The sequence below is a fragment of the Musa acuminata genome, chromosome BXJ1-8, assembly GCF_036884655.1.
Source record: "Musa acuminata AAA Group cultivar baxijiao chromosome BXJ1-8, Cavendish_Baxijiao_AAA, whole genome shotgun sequence".
Classification (NCBI taxonomy): Eukaryota; Viridiplantae; Streptophyta; class Magnoliopsida; order Zingiberales; family Musaceae; genus Musa; species Musa acuminata.
Genome location: NC_088334.1, coordinates 42,738,172 through 42,755,486, shown reverse-complemented (window position 1 = coordinate 42,755,486; position 17,315 = coordinate 42,738,172). Strand labels below are relative to the sequence as shown.

Below are 17,315 nucleotides of genomic sequence, written 5' to 3'. Positions count from 1 at the left end.
AAGACGAATTAACAATGGATGGTGAGGCCCTCCGTTCTACTTGCAAGCTCATCCTCAGAAGGGGACGGATGGTTACCTTTGTCCTGACTCTCTCTCTCTCTCTCTCTTCCTTTTAAGACATTTTCTTCAAAGAAAGTTCACAATGGCCTTGTTCTTGGTTTGGCACTTCTCGCTGAACGCATTTTGAGACGAAAGTTATTACTGCTAATTATTAAGAGAAAGTGCAAGATATGAATGCAGAAATAATAGAGCTGATTAAACTTGAAAATTGAATTACCATGGGACTGTAAACTCGACTGTTTAACGATCTACGATACGTGTTTATGGCGCATGAATTCGGCATATGTATGTGTGCTGGAGATATGTGATCTTCCTTTCATTTATCTCAACGATATTCCTGTGTGCGGAGACTCTTAATGATCCATAATGATCTCAACGAGGGACTCGTTACTGAATGTTAGGCGACCGTATAATCTTCTCTTTTGCAGAGTAGCCAGCCAGTAACGATGGTTGTCCTGCAAGGAACCCACAGGCAGAGATCGGCTACAAAACTAGGATTTAAGGTACATAATTGTTGGTTGGAATTTTTAATTTTTCTTGTGATCCAGTTGGACTGGAATCAAGAACAGCTCAAAGCATTGAGTACCTCGGTGGATGACACCACATACTTGTGTTTCCATTTCCCCTACTGGATTTTGGATGCACTCTTGATGAATAAGTGACCATTTCTGCAATAATTTGTCTGACATGAGAGGTTTTATCATGTGGTATAAAGTGCTGATGCAGTAAGATTTTTGTGGTGGAAAGCAAGTTTTTATCATGTGGTATAAAAAATCATGTGGGAAGATTTTGAATAATGGATTCAGGGACTGTTCATCTTACATCATGATCAGTAGTTGATCAACAATCCAGTATTTGTTTTTCTTTAGGCTCTTCTCCACTTGTTCCTCATAATGTGCTCAAGCAAACTATCTCCTTTGAACTCTCCGAGGATAAACTTCACTACTTCTTATCCATAGAACAGTTCTCTCCATTCAGACCACTCGCACATTTCCTGAGAGAAATCAAGAAAATATTAGGTTAAGAACATGTTGAGATGCTAAACCTCTAAAACAGGAAGTCATTTTTATGTAACCCCATTTAATCCTTTCATCTCAGAGATTTCTTTCTGAACCAGATCTCCTCCTCATGATTTAGAAAGACAAATCTTGGAGACAAATTATGTTGTCTGCACTATCTTGGAGCTTTTGAAGTACCATGCAATCAAATGAAGAAGGAAAACGATCCACTCCATTGCCTTTGTAGGGGTCAATTGATATGTCTGCATGGTATGTTTAACATCTCCCGCAGTTTATTTCTCTACATCATCACTTGACGAAAATTAACTCTGCACTCCCATTGAGCTACCCATCAAAATGGTAGCAATCACTTTCGAGTGCATTATTTTTTGGGGTGTCTTTTGTTGACTGCATCGTACGTAACTCGGCCGTGTCATTGTCGCTATGAGGATTGTGGGGCAGGTGCAGAAACAATCAGAAGACGAGGAGGTCCACAACATATAGATTATGCTACAAGAATCTTTCATTACGATCCTCTACAAGTCTCCAAGCTGATAAATCTGATTAGTTTAATGGATCTTGTAACTATGCAACCAAAAATTTTATGCAAGTGGTGAAGAACGACCTCCATTGAACTCAAATTCTTTGCGTTGAAGACAATCCTACTGCTCTTCCCACGATCTCACTTTGTAGTGCATCATAAACAATATGGAATGACTGTTTTTTGAAGGGTCTTTTCTTCTGCTGACTGAAAACATCGACGTATTACAACATGGTTTAGTGGAAAGAACAGAACCTAAGGTTGACATTGCAGCGTCAGGTTGAAGATGAAACGTGAGAGGGTTCAACAGCCCAGCCACCAAGCTTAAATGATTGAGGTCCTGAGCCGATCTCGATTACTTATACATTTGTAGAGGTAAAACTGCATCCATTGATCCTCTCCAAACCTCACATTCGTGATTTATGTTAACATTGAAGCCATGGTGGTTCGAATTAATTTTCTCAAGGTTTTGAATATTCAAAGAGAAAACTTGAGATTACTACTCACTGAAGAAATTGATGTCTTTGGGATTCATAAATCTTTCAATCCCAAATAACAATTACTCGAGTTTATCGTGGAGTGCCTTCAAATCACTGCATCCGATGATACCGGATTGCATATTGAGTTATGTGGACTTCAAGGCCCAACTCACGGACAGCGTGTACGATTTTAAAGGGCCTATCTGGGTTCGACGTTAAGCCCAAATATAAGGCTCGGCCCATCACTTCGACGTAGTTATGGTCAACCAAGTCAACATTTCTAACACAGGGTCTCGATCCGATTCGGGACGCCATATGGGAAATCCATATATATGTGATGTATGTGCACGCACTTTGTTGCGAGAGTGAGCAGGGAGTCGAGGGTGACGGTCGGCATGGGGAAGATACGGTGGGGGGAGCTTGAGGACGACGCGGGGGATCTGGACTTCCTCCCTCAGCCGCTGGTGGTCGTAGGGCCCGACGAGAATGGAGCGAAGAAAGTGATCGAGTACCGGTTCGACGACGAGGGCAACAAGGTGCGCGTCACGACCACCACCCGCGTCCGCAAGCTCACCGGCGCCCGACTCAGCAAGCGCGCCATCGAGCGCCGGTCCTGGCCCAAGTTTGGCGACGCCGAATACGAGGACGCCGGCGCTCGCTTCACCATGGTCTCCACCGAGGAGATCCTCCTCGAGCGCCCCCGAGTCGCTGGTTCGATCATTTACTTCCTTCTTCTCTTCTCTATAATCGCTCTGGGACTCCTCGTTTTAGGGTTTTGATTTAATTAATTTGAACCGATCACTTCGAGTAAGATCGGTTTTGTTTGCCCTAATTTTTCTTACCGAAGAAGAGACGAAGATCAGTGGTGAGTCAATCTGCCATATATGTTTTTTCGTTGGAATATATCTGTGCTGCAAAGGGAGTTTGCTATTTCCTGGATCCGTGGTGGAAATCCATATCTTTTCGGCTCTGAGTGGGGGAACATTTGACATGATATCAATATGGAAGGTAAATGAGGAGAAATAAGTTATCTACCTAGAAAAAAGTTAGTAGGAATAGTGAGTTGGAAGAGAAAACACATTTGGGTCATCGAGAGGTATTTTTTTTGTGTGCGTGAAGATGAGTGCCATAGCTGCCATTGTGCAAATCCCATCTCAAGATCGATTTGTTGTTGCGAGTTCTATCTCACTAAGTCTCATAAATTGGAGACTATGATTTGAGTGCTTTTCAACGAGGTCAACAAACCAATCCTGATGGACACTGAAACGCAATGATTCATGTACACTCCCAGATTGGATGAAGAATCACTTTAGTTGCTTGATTGATGTTAGTTGATAGTGTAGGATTGGCCATCATGGTAGAACATGGTGGCTACGGACTATGATGATGCATGCATGACTTTGATGCCAAACTAAATTGATGCAAGCATGGCAGAAAGAACAATTATTGTCTAGAATAATGGGATGAAGGAGGAAGAAGACTTTGGTAGGGAAGACAGGCTTCGAAGCAATACAATTATCATAAAGTAGATAGGCTACAACTACCATCCAGCTATAAGAGAGAGAGACAGCATAAAGAAATTTGATTGGGAAGATAGAGGTTATAATCGAGATGGATAAGAGAAATAACCAAAACCACACAGCCTCAAAGATAACTCAAATATTTTTATTGACTTAAAAATTAACACTTTATGCATAAAACACTTATCTATAATGAAGTTTACATAACTTCTAAGATAACTAAAAAGGAAAAAAAATTAAATTCTAATAAATCTTATCAAATTGAGAGTCCCTCTAAAGCCTAAGAACCTCTAGATATAGTGTGCTTGGACAAGAATATCTAAAAGTGTAACTCGGCACGACCCTAAAGAAATCTAACTAAACTAGATTCAATTTTGGAGTGATGGTCTCACTACAAAACTCGATTGAATGACTAGAAAGTTTTATGTTTTTGCCTTCATGTATTATAGAGTACATGTTTAAATTACTTTATATTAATGTCATGGAAGATGATTACTGAGCACAATTACTGGACAAATTATCTTGAGAAAGTCGGTGAACATTATGATTATGAGAAGACATTACTAATCTTGTTAACTTTGATGTATTCTAGAATACATGTTTAAATCACCTTTTATTATTGTCAAGACGAATTATATTGATGTTATTAAAGATATATATAATAATGTAGCTACTAGTATTAGAACTAGAGAGAATGTGTCTAATAAGTTTCCTATTAGCATATGATTACATCAAGGATCCACATTAATTCCCTATCTTTTCACATAAATAATAGATGAACTTATTAATCGCTTACATGATAGATCTCTCCTCCCTGTTATATGTTATTTGCTTATGATATTATCTTAGCTAATGAGAGCCTAAGTGAAATTAATTAAAAACTTAAGCTATAGAGACAAACCTTGAATACTAAATGTTTTATATTAAGTAAGATTAAAACTGAATATATAAAATATAATTTTAGTGATTCTAGAAATGGATAAGAGAATATATTTAAATTGGATGGACAAGAAATTCATTTAAGGAAAAGCTTTAGGTATCCTGGATTAATTATTCAACAAGATGAAGAGATCGATGAAGATATTATTGAAAAAAAATATGATAGTTAAAAATGACGAGTGGCATCAAGAGTCTTGTGTGATTATCGAATACCTTTGAGATTAAAAAAGAAAATATAAGATAGTTGTGAGACCAACAATGCTTTATATATTTGAGTGTTGGACAGTTAAGAAAAAACATATACAAAAAGTTTGTGTTGTCGAGATGAGAATATTGATATGAATATTTTTATTCATGAACAAGGTATCTCTTCGGTAGGGAATAAAATGAGAGAAAATCATTTAAGATGGTATGGGCATGTCCTGAGGAGACTTTCGGATACGGTAGTTAGAAAAAAAATAAAATAATTAATGTTAATGATATGAGAAAAGGCAGAGGAAGACTTAAAAGGACCTTAATAGAAACTATAAATAAAGATATAAATACTTTGAACTTAACTAAATATATGACTTTTTACATATGTCAATGGTAGCAAAAAATCCTTGTAGCTGGTCCCAAGTTATTGGGACTTATGGTTTTGTTGTTATTGTTGTTGTATTAATGTCAAGACAGGAAATTATCTTTGAGAAGTTGGTGTTGTCGTTACTAGTCCTGTTGACTTTGATTATGGGACTTTGCCCTTTACTGATTAAAGATAAAGATGGGATAGATTATGCTTGAAGAGTTGGCTACTTTTGGAATGGTGAATGCATTTTATTAGCAGTCTTGTTGATTTTATTGAAGCACCTTTGAAATTCTAATGATTGAGCACAACATGGGATAACTTGTGTCAAGGAAGTTTGTTATTCTTATGATTATGAGAAGTACACACGATACTCTTTAAGTTATTCATATTTCAGCAAAGGTCTTTACCTAATCTTTCAGTACCATGAGAGAGCTCATTGATATTAAATATAACACAACTTTGCTGCATATCTTTGGCAAGTACATGCACAATCGAGGTGTACACTTGTAGTGGATTGCACAAATTGGTTGTTTTCTCAGGCAGGTAGAAGAGGGTTTTTTGGGATGTATGATGATCGAAAGTATATTTGTTCTTCATAATTCAACTAGGGCTTGTTACTGGAGGCGACAAGGTAATGCATGTTAAGGTGTGAGGGTGTCTCAGGATCATATGATCTCCATCTCTGTTATCGAAAGGGAATGTCATTCATATATCATACTAATGTTCTTTACTTTTTCCTTTTCCCGAATAAAATAGGTCACTTGGTGATGTTTGCATCCCAGTAGTTTTCTGTTATTTGAGGTTGATGCTGAAGACTCTCAAAGCAGCATATATCTTATCTTTGGTGTTATGCTTATTTAAGTTCATGAGCTGCATCCTCTGCGAGGTCATCATAAACAAATGATACTGAATTGATAACTTCAGGAAAAAAAAGTTCTTATTAAATAAATGTAGTAAAATTTATTTATTGTGCCTTAGTAAAAGAAGTGTTAACTTGATTTTGTATTATATATATGGACACATATTATTTGATAGGCAAACAATCAAAGTTTCTTTTGAATCTAATTTCTCGTTCCTGTTTTCCTTCTAGTTATATCTTGCTACCGCATAATATCCATCAATCCCAAATGTTTAATAGGCAGCAAAGCAGAGGAGCCAAAGGTAGCTGAGGATCCATTGGCTGCTGTGAGCAAAGCAGGCGCTGTCCTCATGGTCTGCCGGACTTGTGGTAAGAAGGGTGATCACTGGACAGCGAAGTGTCCTTACAAGGATCTCACTCCACCAACAGAGAACTTAATCGACAACCCCCCAGGTGCCGAAACTGCAGCTTCACAATCCGGCACCGGAAAGAGTACCTACGTGCCACCTAGTATGAGAGCAGGTGCAGTGAGGAGTGGGACTGAGATGAAGCACCGCAACGACGAGAACTCTGTCCGCATCACCAACCTATCAGAGGACACCCGAGAGCCTGACCTGTTGGAGCTTGTTGATGCTTTTGGCCCCATTGCTCGTATCTATGTCGCTATGGATCAGAAGACTGGAGTCAGTCGTGGCTTTGGTTTCGTCAACTTCTTCAACAGGGAAGATGCAGAGAGAGCTATCAACAAGCTTAATGGCTATGGCTACGACAACCTTATCCTTCGTGTTGAATGGGATACTCCAAGGCCCAACTGAGTTTGTGCTATCTGCAAGTAATGTTGTATGGTTCAGATGGGAAGCCGTTTTCATTCTCATCCCTTTTAATCTTGATTTTATTGCTTAATTTTTTTTACTGGAATTCACACAACTTCTAAGGTGATGATAATAAACACAATTTACATTGGATTGGATAATGCTTGCGGTTATTGGAAGTGTCTTCTTTCTGTGTTCTCTCTGTTATAATTAGTGTTTTAAGAGAGTCCTCCAAGTCCTAAGATCAGCATTGCTGCTGTAGACTAAATATAAGAACATCTATAAACAATGCAGCAGCTCTACGTTGATGTTCCTTTATTATATATGCCAAGCATAACTTCACAAAGTCCTTCAGCTCAGGGAAGGACTCTCAAATTCTCCGGGGACCGGAGAGATGTTAGGTTCAGGTGGCATTTGGCATTTGGGATTGCAAGGAGGGCAGTGAGCATGGCACCGTTTTTAGGTGAGCCAACACGGTCACTCGGGGACTGGCTGGGACAGGCAGCAGTGGCAACCACATCCCTCGTAGCAATCATCCTTTGGCACACATGGTATGATCACAATCTTACTCTATCATCTAGCATGTTCTGCCGACCTGCCAACAAGCAATGAATCCATTTTTGCAGGTATCAGAAGGCATGCACAAACATCTGTCAGTCTATTTTCCTCTTGAGTTCTCCTTCCAGCATAAGAGATACAAGGAGAACAAAAGGAAGAAGAGGAGGTTAAACGCATAATCAAATACTGAAACAATGCTGACTTGCACCGAGCAGCAATTACTGGGAAACCAAACAGGAAGAAAACAAGATTGAGGTGCACGTTCTTCGCACTTCCGCGGAAGGAGAAGAAGGTCACAGGCCAATGAAAACAAGTATCAGCTTATACAGTCGATACAAATATCCTTTCTGTCATGTCACCCACCATTCGACTCACGTTTTAGATGTGTTCTACGAGTTCGTTTGGGTTAAGCAAACACCGTTATTAATAATTCTTACGTTTCGAGCCATTTAGGATATGTAGCAGTTTAGTCCCACATCGGTGGGTTTGGGACAGGGAATGCCGGGGGAGGTGCTTAAAAGGCGATCCTCGCTACCTTTTAATCATACTTACCTGGACGGGGTCGATGGGCGATCAACCAGGTTCATGGCCTAGGCCAGTGACCTCCATTGCACTTGGGAGGTGCACTGGCTTACCATCTCCCCAAGTGGGAGAGTGGACGTCATAATTTGTGGCAGAGGGGGTACGCGTACGCGCGGCCCCTACCCAATTCTAGTCTCTATTAAACGTTGGTCCAGTAAATCGTAGGAATGGCTGCTCATAATACTGCATGCGGTATGGAAAGATTGGGTCAATTCGCAAGTCGATTGCAAAAGCTAATCTTTTCAGAGCAGTTGATGTAGGGTTGGCCAAAGGACAACGCGAAGACATTACTTGCGTGCAATTCGTCAATCTGCTCTGCGACCGTATGATTTGATTTGTTCTTCAGAGAAAGCCATGATTCTCTCTCGCCCTCGTTTCTTGGACCCTTCCCTCGCCATCGCTAGCCTCCCGCAGCTTTCTATTGAAAGGTTCTTCTCTTTCGGTGGAGGCAGACGAGGCTTTCACATGCGGCTTCTACGAGGTCGGCTCCAACGCCTTCGCCTTCTCCATCTGCTTCTCCGGCTCGTCGGCAAAGACCACAGTTTGGATCGCGAACCGAGACCGCCCCGTCGATGGCCGTGTCTCGACACTCACCCTGCGGAAGGATGGAAGCCTGGTGGTGACGGACGCCGACGACGCGGTCGCGTGGAGCACCAACACCAGCTCGACTCCGGCCGATCGCGCAGAGCTTCTGAACTCGGGGAACCTCGCCGTGAAGGACGACCGAGGGCACGTTCTCTGGCGGAGCTTCGACTCTCCTACCGACACTCTTCTTCCAGCGCAACCGATCACCGAGACCACTAGCTTGGTGTCTGCTGCTGCTAGAGGATCAGTGGATTCAGGCTACTACAACCTTTACTTCGACAATGATAACGTGCTGAAGCAGATGTATAATGGCCCCGAGATCTCCAGCATATACTGGCCTATTCCTGATAACAACGTGTGGGCTAACGGTAGAACGAGCTTCAAAAGCAGCAGGTTTGGCGTCTTGGATGCGAAGGGGGGAATTCACTGCAAGCGACAGATTGGTTTTGAGAGCCTCCGATATGGGTGGTGGGATTCTAAGAAGATTAACCTTGGACTATGATGGAAAATCTGAGGTTGTACTGCCTAAATAGTTTTGACGGGATTGTGATCAGTGACATGGGAAGCTCTTCCCAAGCTCTGCCAGATACACGGCCTGTGTGGTAGGAAAGCCATCTGCATGTCTCTGCAATCGAAAGTAGTGTGCTAATGTCCTCCAGGTTACAACATGGCGGATCCAAAGAGACGGGAGCTAAGGTTGCAAGCGAGACTAATAGGAATAATATTTATTAGTTACTCATTATCCGACACATAATTTTTCATCCTCCACTTCTCTATCCACGTAAGACATGCAAATTACTTTACGAAGGGAAATTGTAAGTTATCCCCTCCTATAAAATGAAATAAAATGAAAGTGAGATTGTTAAAAGATGATTAAAGGCTGCCTTCCTATAAAATATTTTATGAAATATTTTATCATTTTACGATCAAGTATAAGTTTTCATCTTCAATAAAATGATGGGAGATTACTTTTTAACCATTCGTGTCAACTCTCATCTCATGTTACTAACTTAAACATCAGAGGGACTAGGTCAAGAAACCCCATCCAACCTCAAGTTTTTATACAAGTGGCACCTCAGAAACTCGAGGTTTTCACCTCAGAGGCACCTTAAACAACATTGTTCGATTGCGATCCCCGGCCCAACCGCTACTAACACCGGCACCCACCGATGTTCCCTAACTCAACATAGTACCAACATTCCAAGAGCGTCCTACTAGTCATAGGTGTCATGCAAGCCAATCACGTCCATGTGAGTGATGGAACATGTGACATGACATGTACTCATTTTGCTTATTATTATTATTTGATATTTTATCATTTTATATTACTTATTACATGAATATATATATATATATATATATATATATATATATATATATATATATATATATATATATATATATATATATATATATATATATATATATATATATATATATATATATATATATATATATATATATATATATATATATGCAATGATAACCAGACAGATTATTGTACTATATACATATCTATATGATGGAGGCAGTTGGCTTCAAAGCTACTCGTCTAGAGACACTAGGTATATAGTGTAAGTGCTTATTGGAGAATGAGTTCACTGATTTATTTGCTCACGAAATGCTTGATTGTTGATGATACCTTATTGTCAAACAATGATTCTATAGTCCCAATGATGTATTTCATCCTTAGACTTGAGATACCAAGGATGTCCTGTATGAATACTCCACTCTTTGATACCAGACTTGTAAGCCTGGAAGTTCCAAATCTAGCATAACTAGTTATCGAGAGTAGTAGCTAACCTTACGAGGGTTATTGAGTGTTAATAGAGGATCATCTACTCTCGATGTTATGAAAGAAATATCTCATGTGTTCTTGCTCAAACAAATCCCTAGCTAGGATCATTCGAATTGAGAGAAAAAAATTTCTCCGTGAGAATCCAATTAGAGCGAGACTCAAGTAGAAACTCTATGGGCCTAACAGCATCATGCCCGGTATACGGTCTCTAGGGTATTAGATGGTTGAGGGATTATAGAAACATGGTAACTAAGGACAAACAAATCTAATGAATTAGATTCCCCTATATCGTTTGGGGACTACGATGTAGTGGCCTAGTACGTCCGTAATCGATGAGTCGAGTGAATTATTATAGAGATAATAATTCATTGAGCCCGAAGGAGTTCTGACATGTATGACTCATGGCCAGCTTGATATTGGGCCTAGAGGGCCACACACATATGATAGGTATTGCGCCAAATAGATGTTCAAATATGAGATATCCGTTGGAGCCCATATCTTATTATATATCCAATAAGTCCCTGAATTATTGGATCCTATGAATATGATCCAATAAGAGCCAATGAGAGATTGTTGGTAGAGATCTACTAATCTAAGAGGCATATGTAGTTGGATGGAGATTTAGTACCAAATATGGAAGGATCTGTTAGGGTAAGTTGATATGAGGCCTCTATAAATACGAGGGAACCAAAGAGCTATGGGCTAGGTTCTTTTTTATTGTCACCTCCTATTCTCCTCTCTCCGTTTTCTCCTTATACTGCAACCCATATTTGGGGCGTGTGGACTGCAAGAAAGGGCAGCCCTTTCTTGATTGCGTGGTGCGCACTAGGAAGAGATTTAGACAACGATTTGAGGAGCGTCTTCGTAGCCCCTACCTTGTGTATCACCACTAAAGAAGAGGATAGTTGAACTCCTTCATTTTCTCACATAGATCTGTAGGTTTTCAGGGATATACGATCTCTCTAGGTAATACATCTTTCTTATATATGTAGTGTTTCGGTTTTGTGGGTTTTTGTGCATCAATCTTTGCATAATGATGAAACATTATTTTTCTGTAGGAATTCAAGGATTTTGTTTTCTGTTTTTCCGCTGCATATGTGATATCACCTCAAATTTCCCAACATGCCTGAGACTTGTTGAACTAATGGCTGAGGAGACACTTAGCTCCCAACAATATAATTCAATGAACTGCACCACCACTTTACCTTACCTAAATATAAGCCTAAGTTAACGAACTCAATGGAGGATTTCCTATGAATTCAATTATAGTAAATGTATCGATATTTGGAGGAGATGTGACAAGAGCTCCAATAGTCAAAGAGGGAAGTGCTTGTCGACCCTACCTCGAGCCGATTGTCATTTACTAAAAAAAAATCCAAAAGGAATTGATTCCAACAAACATTTGTCTTTCATCCTTGGAGGTATTTGATAGTAGTACTGACTTGATAGAGGACATTATAGCTTTCCAAGCTCAAATATCGTTGTATGACACTTCGGATATTCTAATGTGTCATACATTTTCAATCAAATTAAGAGGCCTAACACAAGAATGGTACATCCGCTTAAAACCACTTTTCATTATTTCTTTTTTACAACTTGTAAGGGAGTTCAAACTTTACTTCCTTAGGAATGTGCGCCCATGATCTTTAGTGGCAACACTCCTTGGACTTAAGCATGGGAAGGAAGAAAATGCTCGAAAACTTTGTCGCTTAATTCACGAGCGAGATCTGAGTCATTGTAGATGCTCATTTGTCACTCATAATATAAACCTTCATGATGGAGGCTCTAACTATCTCGCTTTTTTTTTTTTTATCGTGGATAGTGAGACCACCGACGATTATGCCTAAGGCATTTTAAAAGGTCCATTAATATATTATTGTCGAGACAATGGTCTCGAGCAAGCATGAGGAATTGTGCAAAAGGTCGAAATATGAGTGGCCATAATCAGCCTTGACCTTGAGGTCATCATAGTGGAGAAGAAATGAATGATTTGAGTCACCTCGTCCAAAGTTCGAGCTGACCCCCCTGAATATAACTAGAATTAAAGTTTTTCTATAAATAAAAGAAAAAAAACTCTTAAAAGATCCCCACCTTATGACGACCCTATTGACAAAAAGAAATAAGTTTAAGTACTATTAATTCCACTAGAATTATGGTCACGACATGAAAGATTATTGTAACTTAAAAGAGCAAATTGAAAAGCTCATACAATGAGGACACTTTGAGTGATTTATTCGAAAGCACTGAAAACCCTCACTCCTACCTTAAGTGCTGATAGAGAGGTATATTAATGTTATCATCGATGGAACTATCTCGAGGCGAGAGGATAGCTCATCGGGTCATAAGGCTTATGCTTGTGGGTGAAGGATGACTTAGAAATAACTTTTAGTGAGAAAGAGATGGAGTACCTTAACCCAGATAATGCCTTAGTAGTTTCAGTAAGGATAATCAACGCTCAGATGAAGAGGGTCATAATTAACATAAGTAGCTTTGTTAATATTCTCTACTTTGATGTTTTCTAAAAACTCAGAGTTATTAACTAACGACCTTACCCTTATGACTTCTTCACTAAATGGGTTCACTAGCAACTCTATCTCGCTTCTTGAGATTATGAACCTATATGTCACATTTGGAGATAAGCCTTGCCCCAAAATAATACTGGATAAGTTCATGGTGACAAATATTTTCTCGATATATAATGTGATCAAAGGATGACTCACATTAAACAGACTGAGGGTAGTGGTGTCAACCTATCATATGATGATCAAGTTCTTCAATCCTGAATTTTGATGATGAAATTAATTGATGAATATATGAACTAATGATCCTGATAGAAGTTTCCTATGAGAGTTGACATTAGAGAGTTAAAAAGCAACCCAAGGGTGTCACACTAGTACTCCATGATGGTAGCCTCCCTACTGAAGAGAACTCAACCCAAAGTGCCACCTATGGACTCCTAAGACTTCAGTAAGTCCGTTCCACATCTTGACCCAGTAGAGCTGCTAATTGAAGCACTTCATAAAGAAAGACCAATGCAACTTATCAATTTCCTTCGGGAGAACACCGAGGTGTTTGAATGGTCATCGAGAGACATGTTAAGAGTCAACTCCAACATAGCTCAATATCATCTGAATATTTCTTTCGAGGCATGCCCAATGAAATAAAGACTTTGCAAGTTTGTTCCTAACTACAAGCAAGCAATTAATGATGAAGATAGACAAGTTATTAAGAACAAAATTTATTGCTAAGATATAATACCCTTAATGGCTCACCAACCTTATACTCATTAAAAAATCTAATAAAAATTGGAGGATGTGTATTGATTATATCGATCTCAACAAAATATACCCAAAGGATAACTATCCCATTCCTCGGATTGATTTGTTGATTGATGCTATCTCGAGTCATGAGCTCCGCATCTTCATGGATGCATTCTTAGGGTATAACCAAATCAAAATAGCACTAGAGAATCGAGAATATACATCTTTTATCACGAATCGAGACATATATTGCTACAGAGATATGCCCTTTAGGTTAAAAAATGCAAGAACATCATATCAAAGGATGGTGATCAAGATGTTTAAGCATCAGATCGAGAGAAATATTGAAGCTTATGTGGATGACATGATAGTGAAAAACAGGATGGTCAACGCACATATGGTGGATTTGGCTAAGACATTTTAAGTTCTGAAAAAGATCAATGTGCACCTTAATCCAACCAAGTGCATCTTTGAAATCAACTCAGAAAATTTTCTTGGGTTCATTATGCATCGAAGGAGAATAGACTCAAACCATGAGAAGATACGAGCCATATTAAAGATGCACCCATATTAATCAATAAGGAAAGTATAATAGTTAATAGGTCATATTACAACGCTCAACCGATTCTTATCCGAATCTAACGATATATGTCTACCCTTCTTTCTAGCACTAAAGAAAATGAATGTTTTCCTGTAGACTAAGGAGTTCTAGAAGTCATTTGAAAAGTTGATGGACCTTCTCATCCAGTTGTTGTAGCTTACTTTCTCTATCTTAAGCAGAACTCTAAGCCTCTATCTCGTTGCCACTGACCTAACTATAAGCTCGATATTTGTACGGGATGATGCAGGAGTTCAAAAGCACATCTACTATGTCAATCATATTTTGAGCGAATAAGGAACGATACCACCCTTAATGAGAGGCTCGCACTTACGCTAATCTTGATGACTAGGAAGCTCCGCCCCTATTTTTAAGCGCATGTTGTATAGGTGGTCACCGCCAACCACTCAAACAATTTCTCTATCGATTCAATGTCTCGGGTCAACTACTAAGGTGATTAGCAGAGATGGGTGAGTTTGACATCCGATATATTCTAAGAACTACCATAAAGGCTCAAACACTAACGAACTTTATCTCAAAACTAACTCCTCCTTAGCCCGAGGTTGACAAGCACACCCCATCTACATGGACACTATTCGGAGATAGTTCCTCGACCTTGAATGGGGTGGTATCAGACTCATCCTAAAAAGCTTGAAGAAATAAGTGTACAAGCAAGCTCATTGATTTATGTTTAAAATCTCTGAAAATGAAGTTGAGTATGAGACACTTCTCTCGGAACTTTAACTCGCCCGAGAGTTTCAAGTCTAGGACATAGTGTTCAATAACTCATAACTAACCGTGAACTAAGTGAAGGGGAACTACGAGGCAGATACAACCATGACAAAATACCTTATTGAGGTGCAAAAATTAACCCATAGCCTTTCCCAACTTAATATGTTGCAGGTTTCTCATGAAGAAAACACTTAGGCTGATGCGCTTGCTAAATTAGCATCGACTTACCTAGGAAGGATGGTTGGCTACTAGTAAGGATGTTGATAGCCCCAACCATAAACAAGCACAACATGACTATAGTTGGGGAAGAGCTGAGTTGAATGAATGAGATCCTATATTACAAAAATGATAGCACTCCGACGAACCCCGCATTGGCCTAGAGAGTCAAGCATCATCAAGCATAGTATTATATAATTAATAATCACTTGTATCACATATTTTTTAATCAATCATTTCTTAGACGTCTAATACTATAAAAAGCCGAGAAGGTACTGGTCGAGGTGCATGAGGGTAATGATAGACAAACCCTCACCTTCAAAGCACTTCAGCAAGGGTTCTATTATCCAATACCGTGTAAGGATGAGATTGCTTATGCCCAAAAATACAATATGTGCTAAAGATTTACATGAAGACAACATCAACCGACAGTCTCTTTGAGTCTAATCAATTATGGATGCCCCTTCGCCAGTGGGGTATGGACATCCTCAGACCCTTTCCACCAACCTCGAGCTAACGAATATTTTTTATCATTGGAGTTGACTATTTTATGAAGTGCCCATTGACATTAATCACTAAGACGCAGGTTGACGGATTCATATGAAAGAATATCATCACCCACTTGGGAATTCCGAGTGTCATCATCATTGACAATGGTACCCAATTAAATAATGTGAAATTCAATGAGTTCTATCAATCCTATAGAGTTCAACTAAAGTTTAACTCGATAAATTATCCTCAGACCAATGGTCTCATCGAGGTCATTAACTAAGCCATACTTGAAAGGTTAAAGAAGCAAGTCCTTAGAGCAAAAGATACTTGGGTGGATGAGATACCTTGTGGGCCTCCCAAATGATACCTAAGATCGAGTCGGATGAGTTATCGTTCAGCTTAGCTTTTAACATTAAGGCAACCCTACCACCCAAGATAATATTTCTGAAACCTGTAGTTGAAAATTTTGATGAGAAAATCTCCAAAGGACTTTGAGCAAAACTCAACCTAATTAGTGAGATTAAAGAAGAAACACATCTAAATGCATAAAAATATAAGAAAACGATAACCAAGCTTTACAACCAAAGTGTTCGCCCTCGAGAAGATGAACTAGGGGACTTAGTGTTTCGAAAAACTAAACTTTATGACCTAACTAGATCCCAACTAAATCCCGAGATAAGCTAGCACTAAGCCAAGAAGGGTCATATTTTGTCATTGATGTTATTCGTGATGGAAACTATCGCCTTAACAGAAAGGATGGTGCTGATGAGAGTATGATGCATTACAAACTTAAAGAAGTTATACCCTTAAGGCATTACTGGAGGTTAGGTCAAGGTGACTATACCTAAAGCATCAAGCTTTTATCTATCATATCTTTGGTGCTAGTTGTTAAAAAAGAGAGAATATTTTTAAGGCGTAGGTTTTTCAAGTGGAGGAAAGAAAATTTCATTGCTTAAAAAGACTATACCAACTTGATCAAGTCTCTACATCTAAAATGAGACCTTAACCTACTGAGTTGAGATTGGAAGAAGAAACCCGCGAGGCGAGGCATTAAGCAAAATATGTTTAAGGCGCATGAGTCAAGAATACCTGACTCACATAAGAAGAAACCCACTATAATGGGAGGCATAAGACAAAATATGTCTGAGATGCACGAGTTAAAAAAACTCAACCAACTGTCATGGACAAACTTCTAAACAGGATGTTTGATGTAATGCTTATGTATGTCCGTGTCTTTTGGTATGTTCAGGCTTTGTACAACATGTAGAGGGATAGCCGAAGGCTTAATAGTCCCATTTTAGTTAGGTTAGTGGCCGCTTTAGGCTTGTAAATAAATGTTGTGTCATGTGGACACGTGTGAGAGATTCTCGGTCTGTAATGGACCATTTTACCCTTTGTTGTGCAACTGTTCAGAGCTTGTAAAGTCTGTTTGTAATTTGAATTGTCTATAAAGTGTTTTTCGGAGATATTTGCTTGTGGATCCCGAGTGAGGCGTTTTATCTGTCTTATTCTCTCTTTTGTAGGTCCTAAGGGATCATGAGAGGTTTCGGGGAGGCTAACCTTTACAGACGGACATGCAAGGGTGCCGTACGACTTAGGTAAAACCAGCTAAGTCCGTGACAGATGGTATCAGAGTAGGACAAGCACTCATAGAAACACTTAGCATGCAAACGTGGGGGACCTAGCGGGGCTGCGTTGAGGGCAATCAGCACACGCGCGAC

At 39.4% G+C, this 17,315-nt stretch overlaps 1 protein-coding gene, 1 non-coding gene and 1 pseudogene across 3 annotated transcripts; all 3 read left to right on the top strand.

The window, feature by feature from the left end:
* The first annotated feature begins 2,444 nt into the window (after positions 1-2,444).
* Positions 2,445-6,946, top strand: LOC135587940 (uncharacterized). Of its 2 annotated transcripts, none has more exons than XM_065079814.1 (2): positions 2,445-2,789; positions 6,241-6,946. In XM_065079814.1, exons 1-2 carry the CDS (start codon positions 2,474-2,476, stop codon positions 6,774-6,776), a joined length of 852 nt encoding a protein of 283 aa, XP_064935886.1. In that variant the 5' UTR covers positions 2,445-2,473; the 3' UTR covers positions 6,777-6,946. The 2 variants fall into 2 exon arrangements, with proteins under 2 accessions (XP_064935886.1, XP_064935885.1); XM_065079813.1 differs by having other exon boundaries at positions 6,193-6,946.
* Positions 6,947-7,875: 929 nt separating this feature from the next.
* LOC135591864 (U1 spliceosomal RNA) lies at positions 7,876-8,035 on the top strand. The gene has a single exon (XR_010478631.1). It is a non-coding gene; the product is annotated as a U1 spliceosomal RNA (small nuclear RNA).
* Positions 8,036-8,100: 65 nt separating this feature from the next.
* On the top strand, positions 8,101-9,147 carry LOC135680353 (putative receptor protein kinase ZmPK1; annotated as a pseudogene).
* The last annotated feature ends 8,168 nt before the right edge of the window (positions 9,148-17,315 follow it).

What these genes read in the sequence shown, in the direction of transcription:
- LOC135587940 (XM_065079813.1), top strand. Translation starts at nt 2,474, where the DNA reads ATGGGGAAGATACGGTGGGGGGAGCTTGAGGACGACGCGGGGGATCTG. An exon ending in CGAGCGCCCCCGAGTCGCTG is followed by an intron (nt 2,790 to 6,192) that starts GTTCGATCATTT and finishes TTTTCCTTCTAG; the next exon opens with TTATATCTTGCTACCGCATA.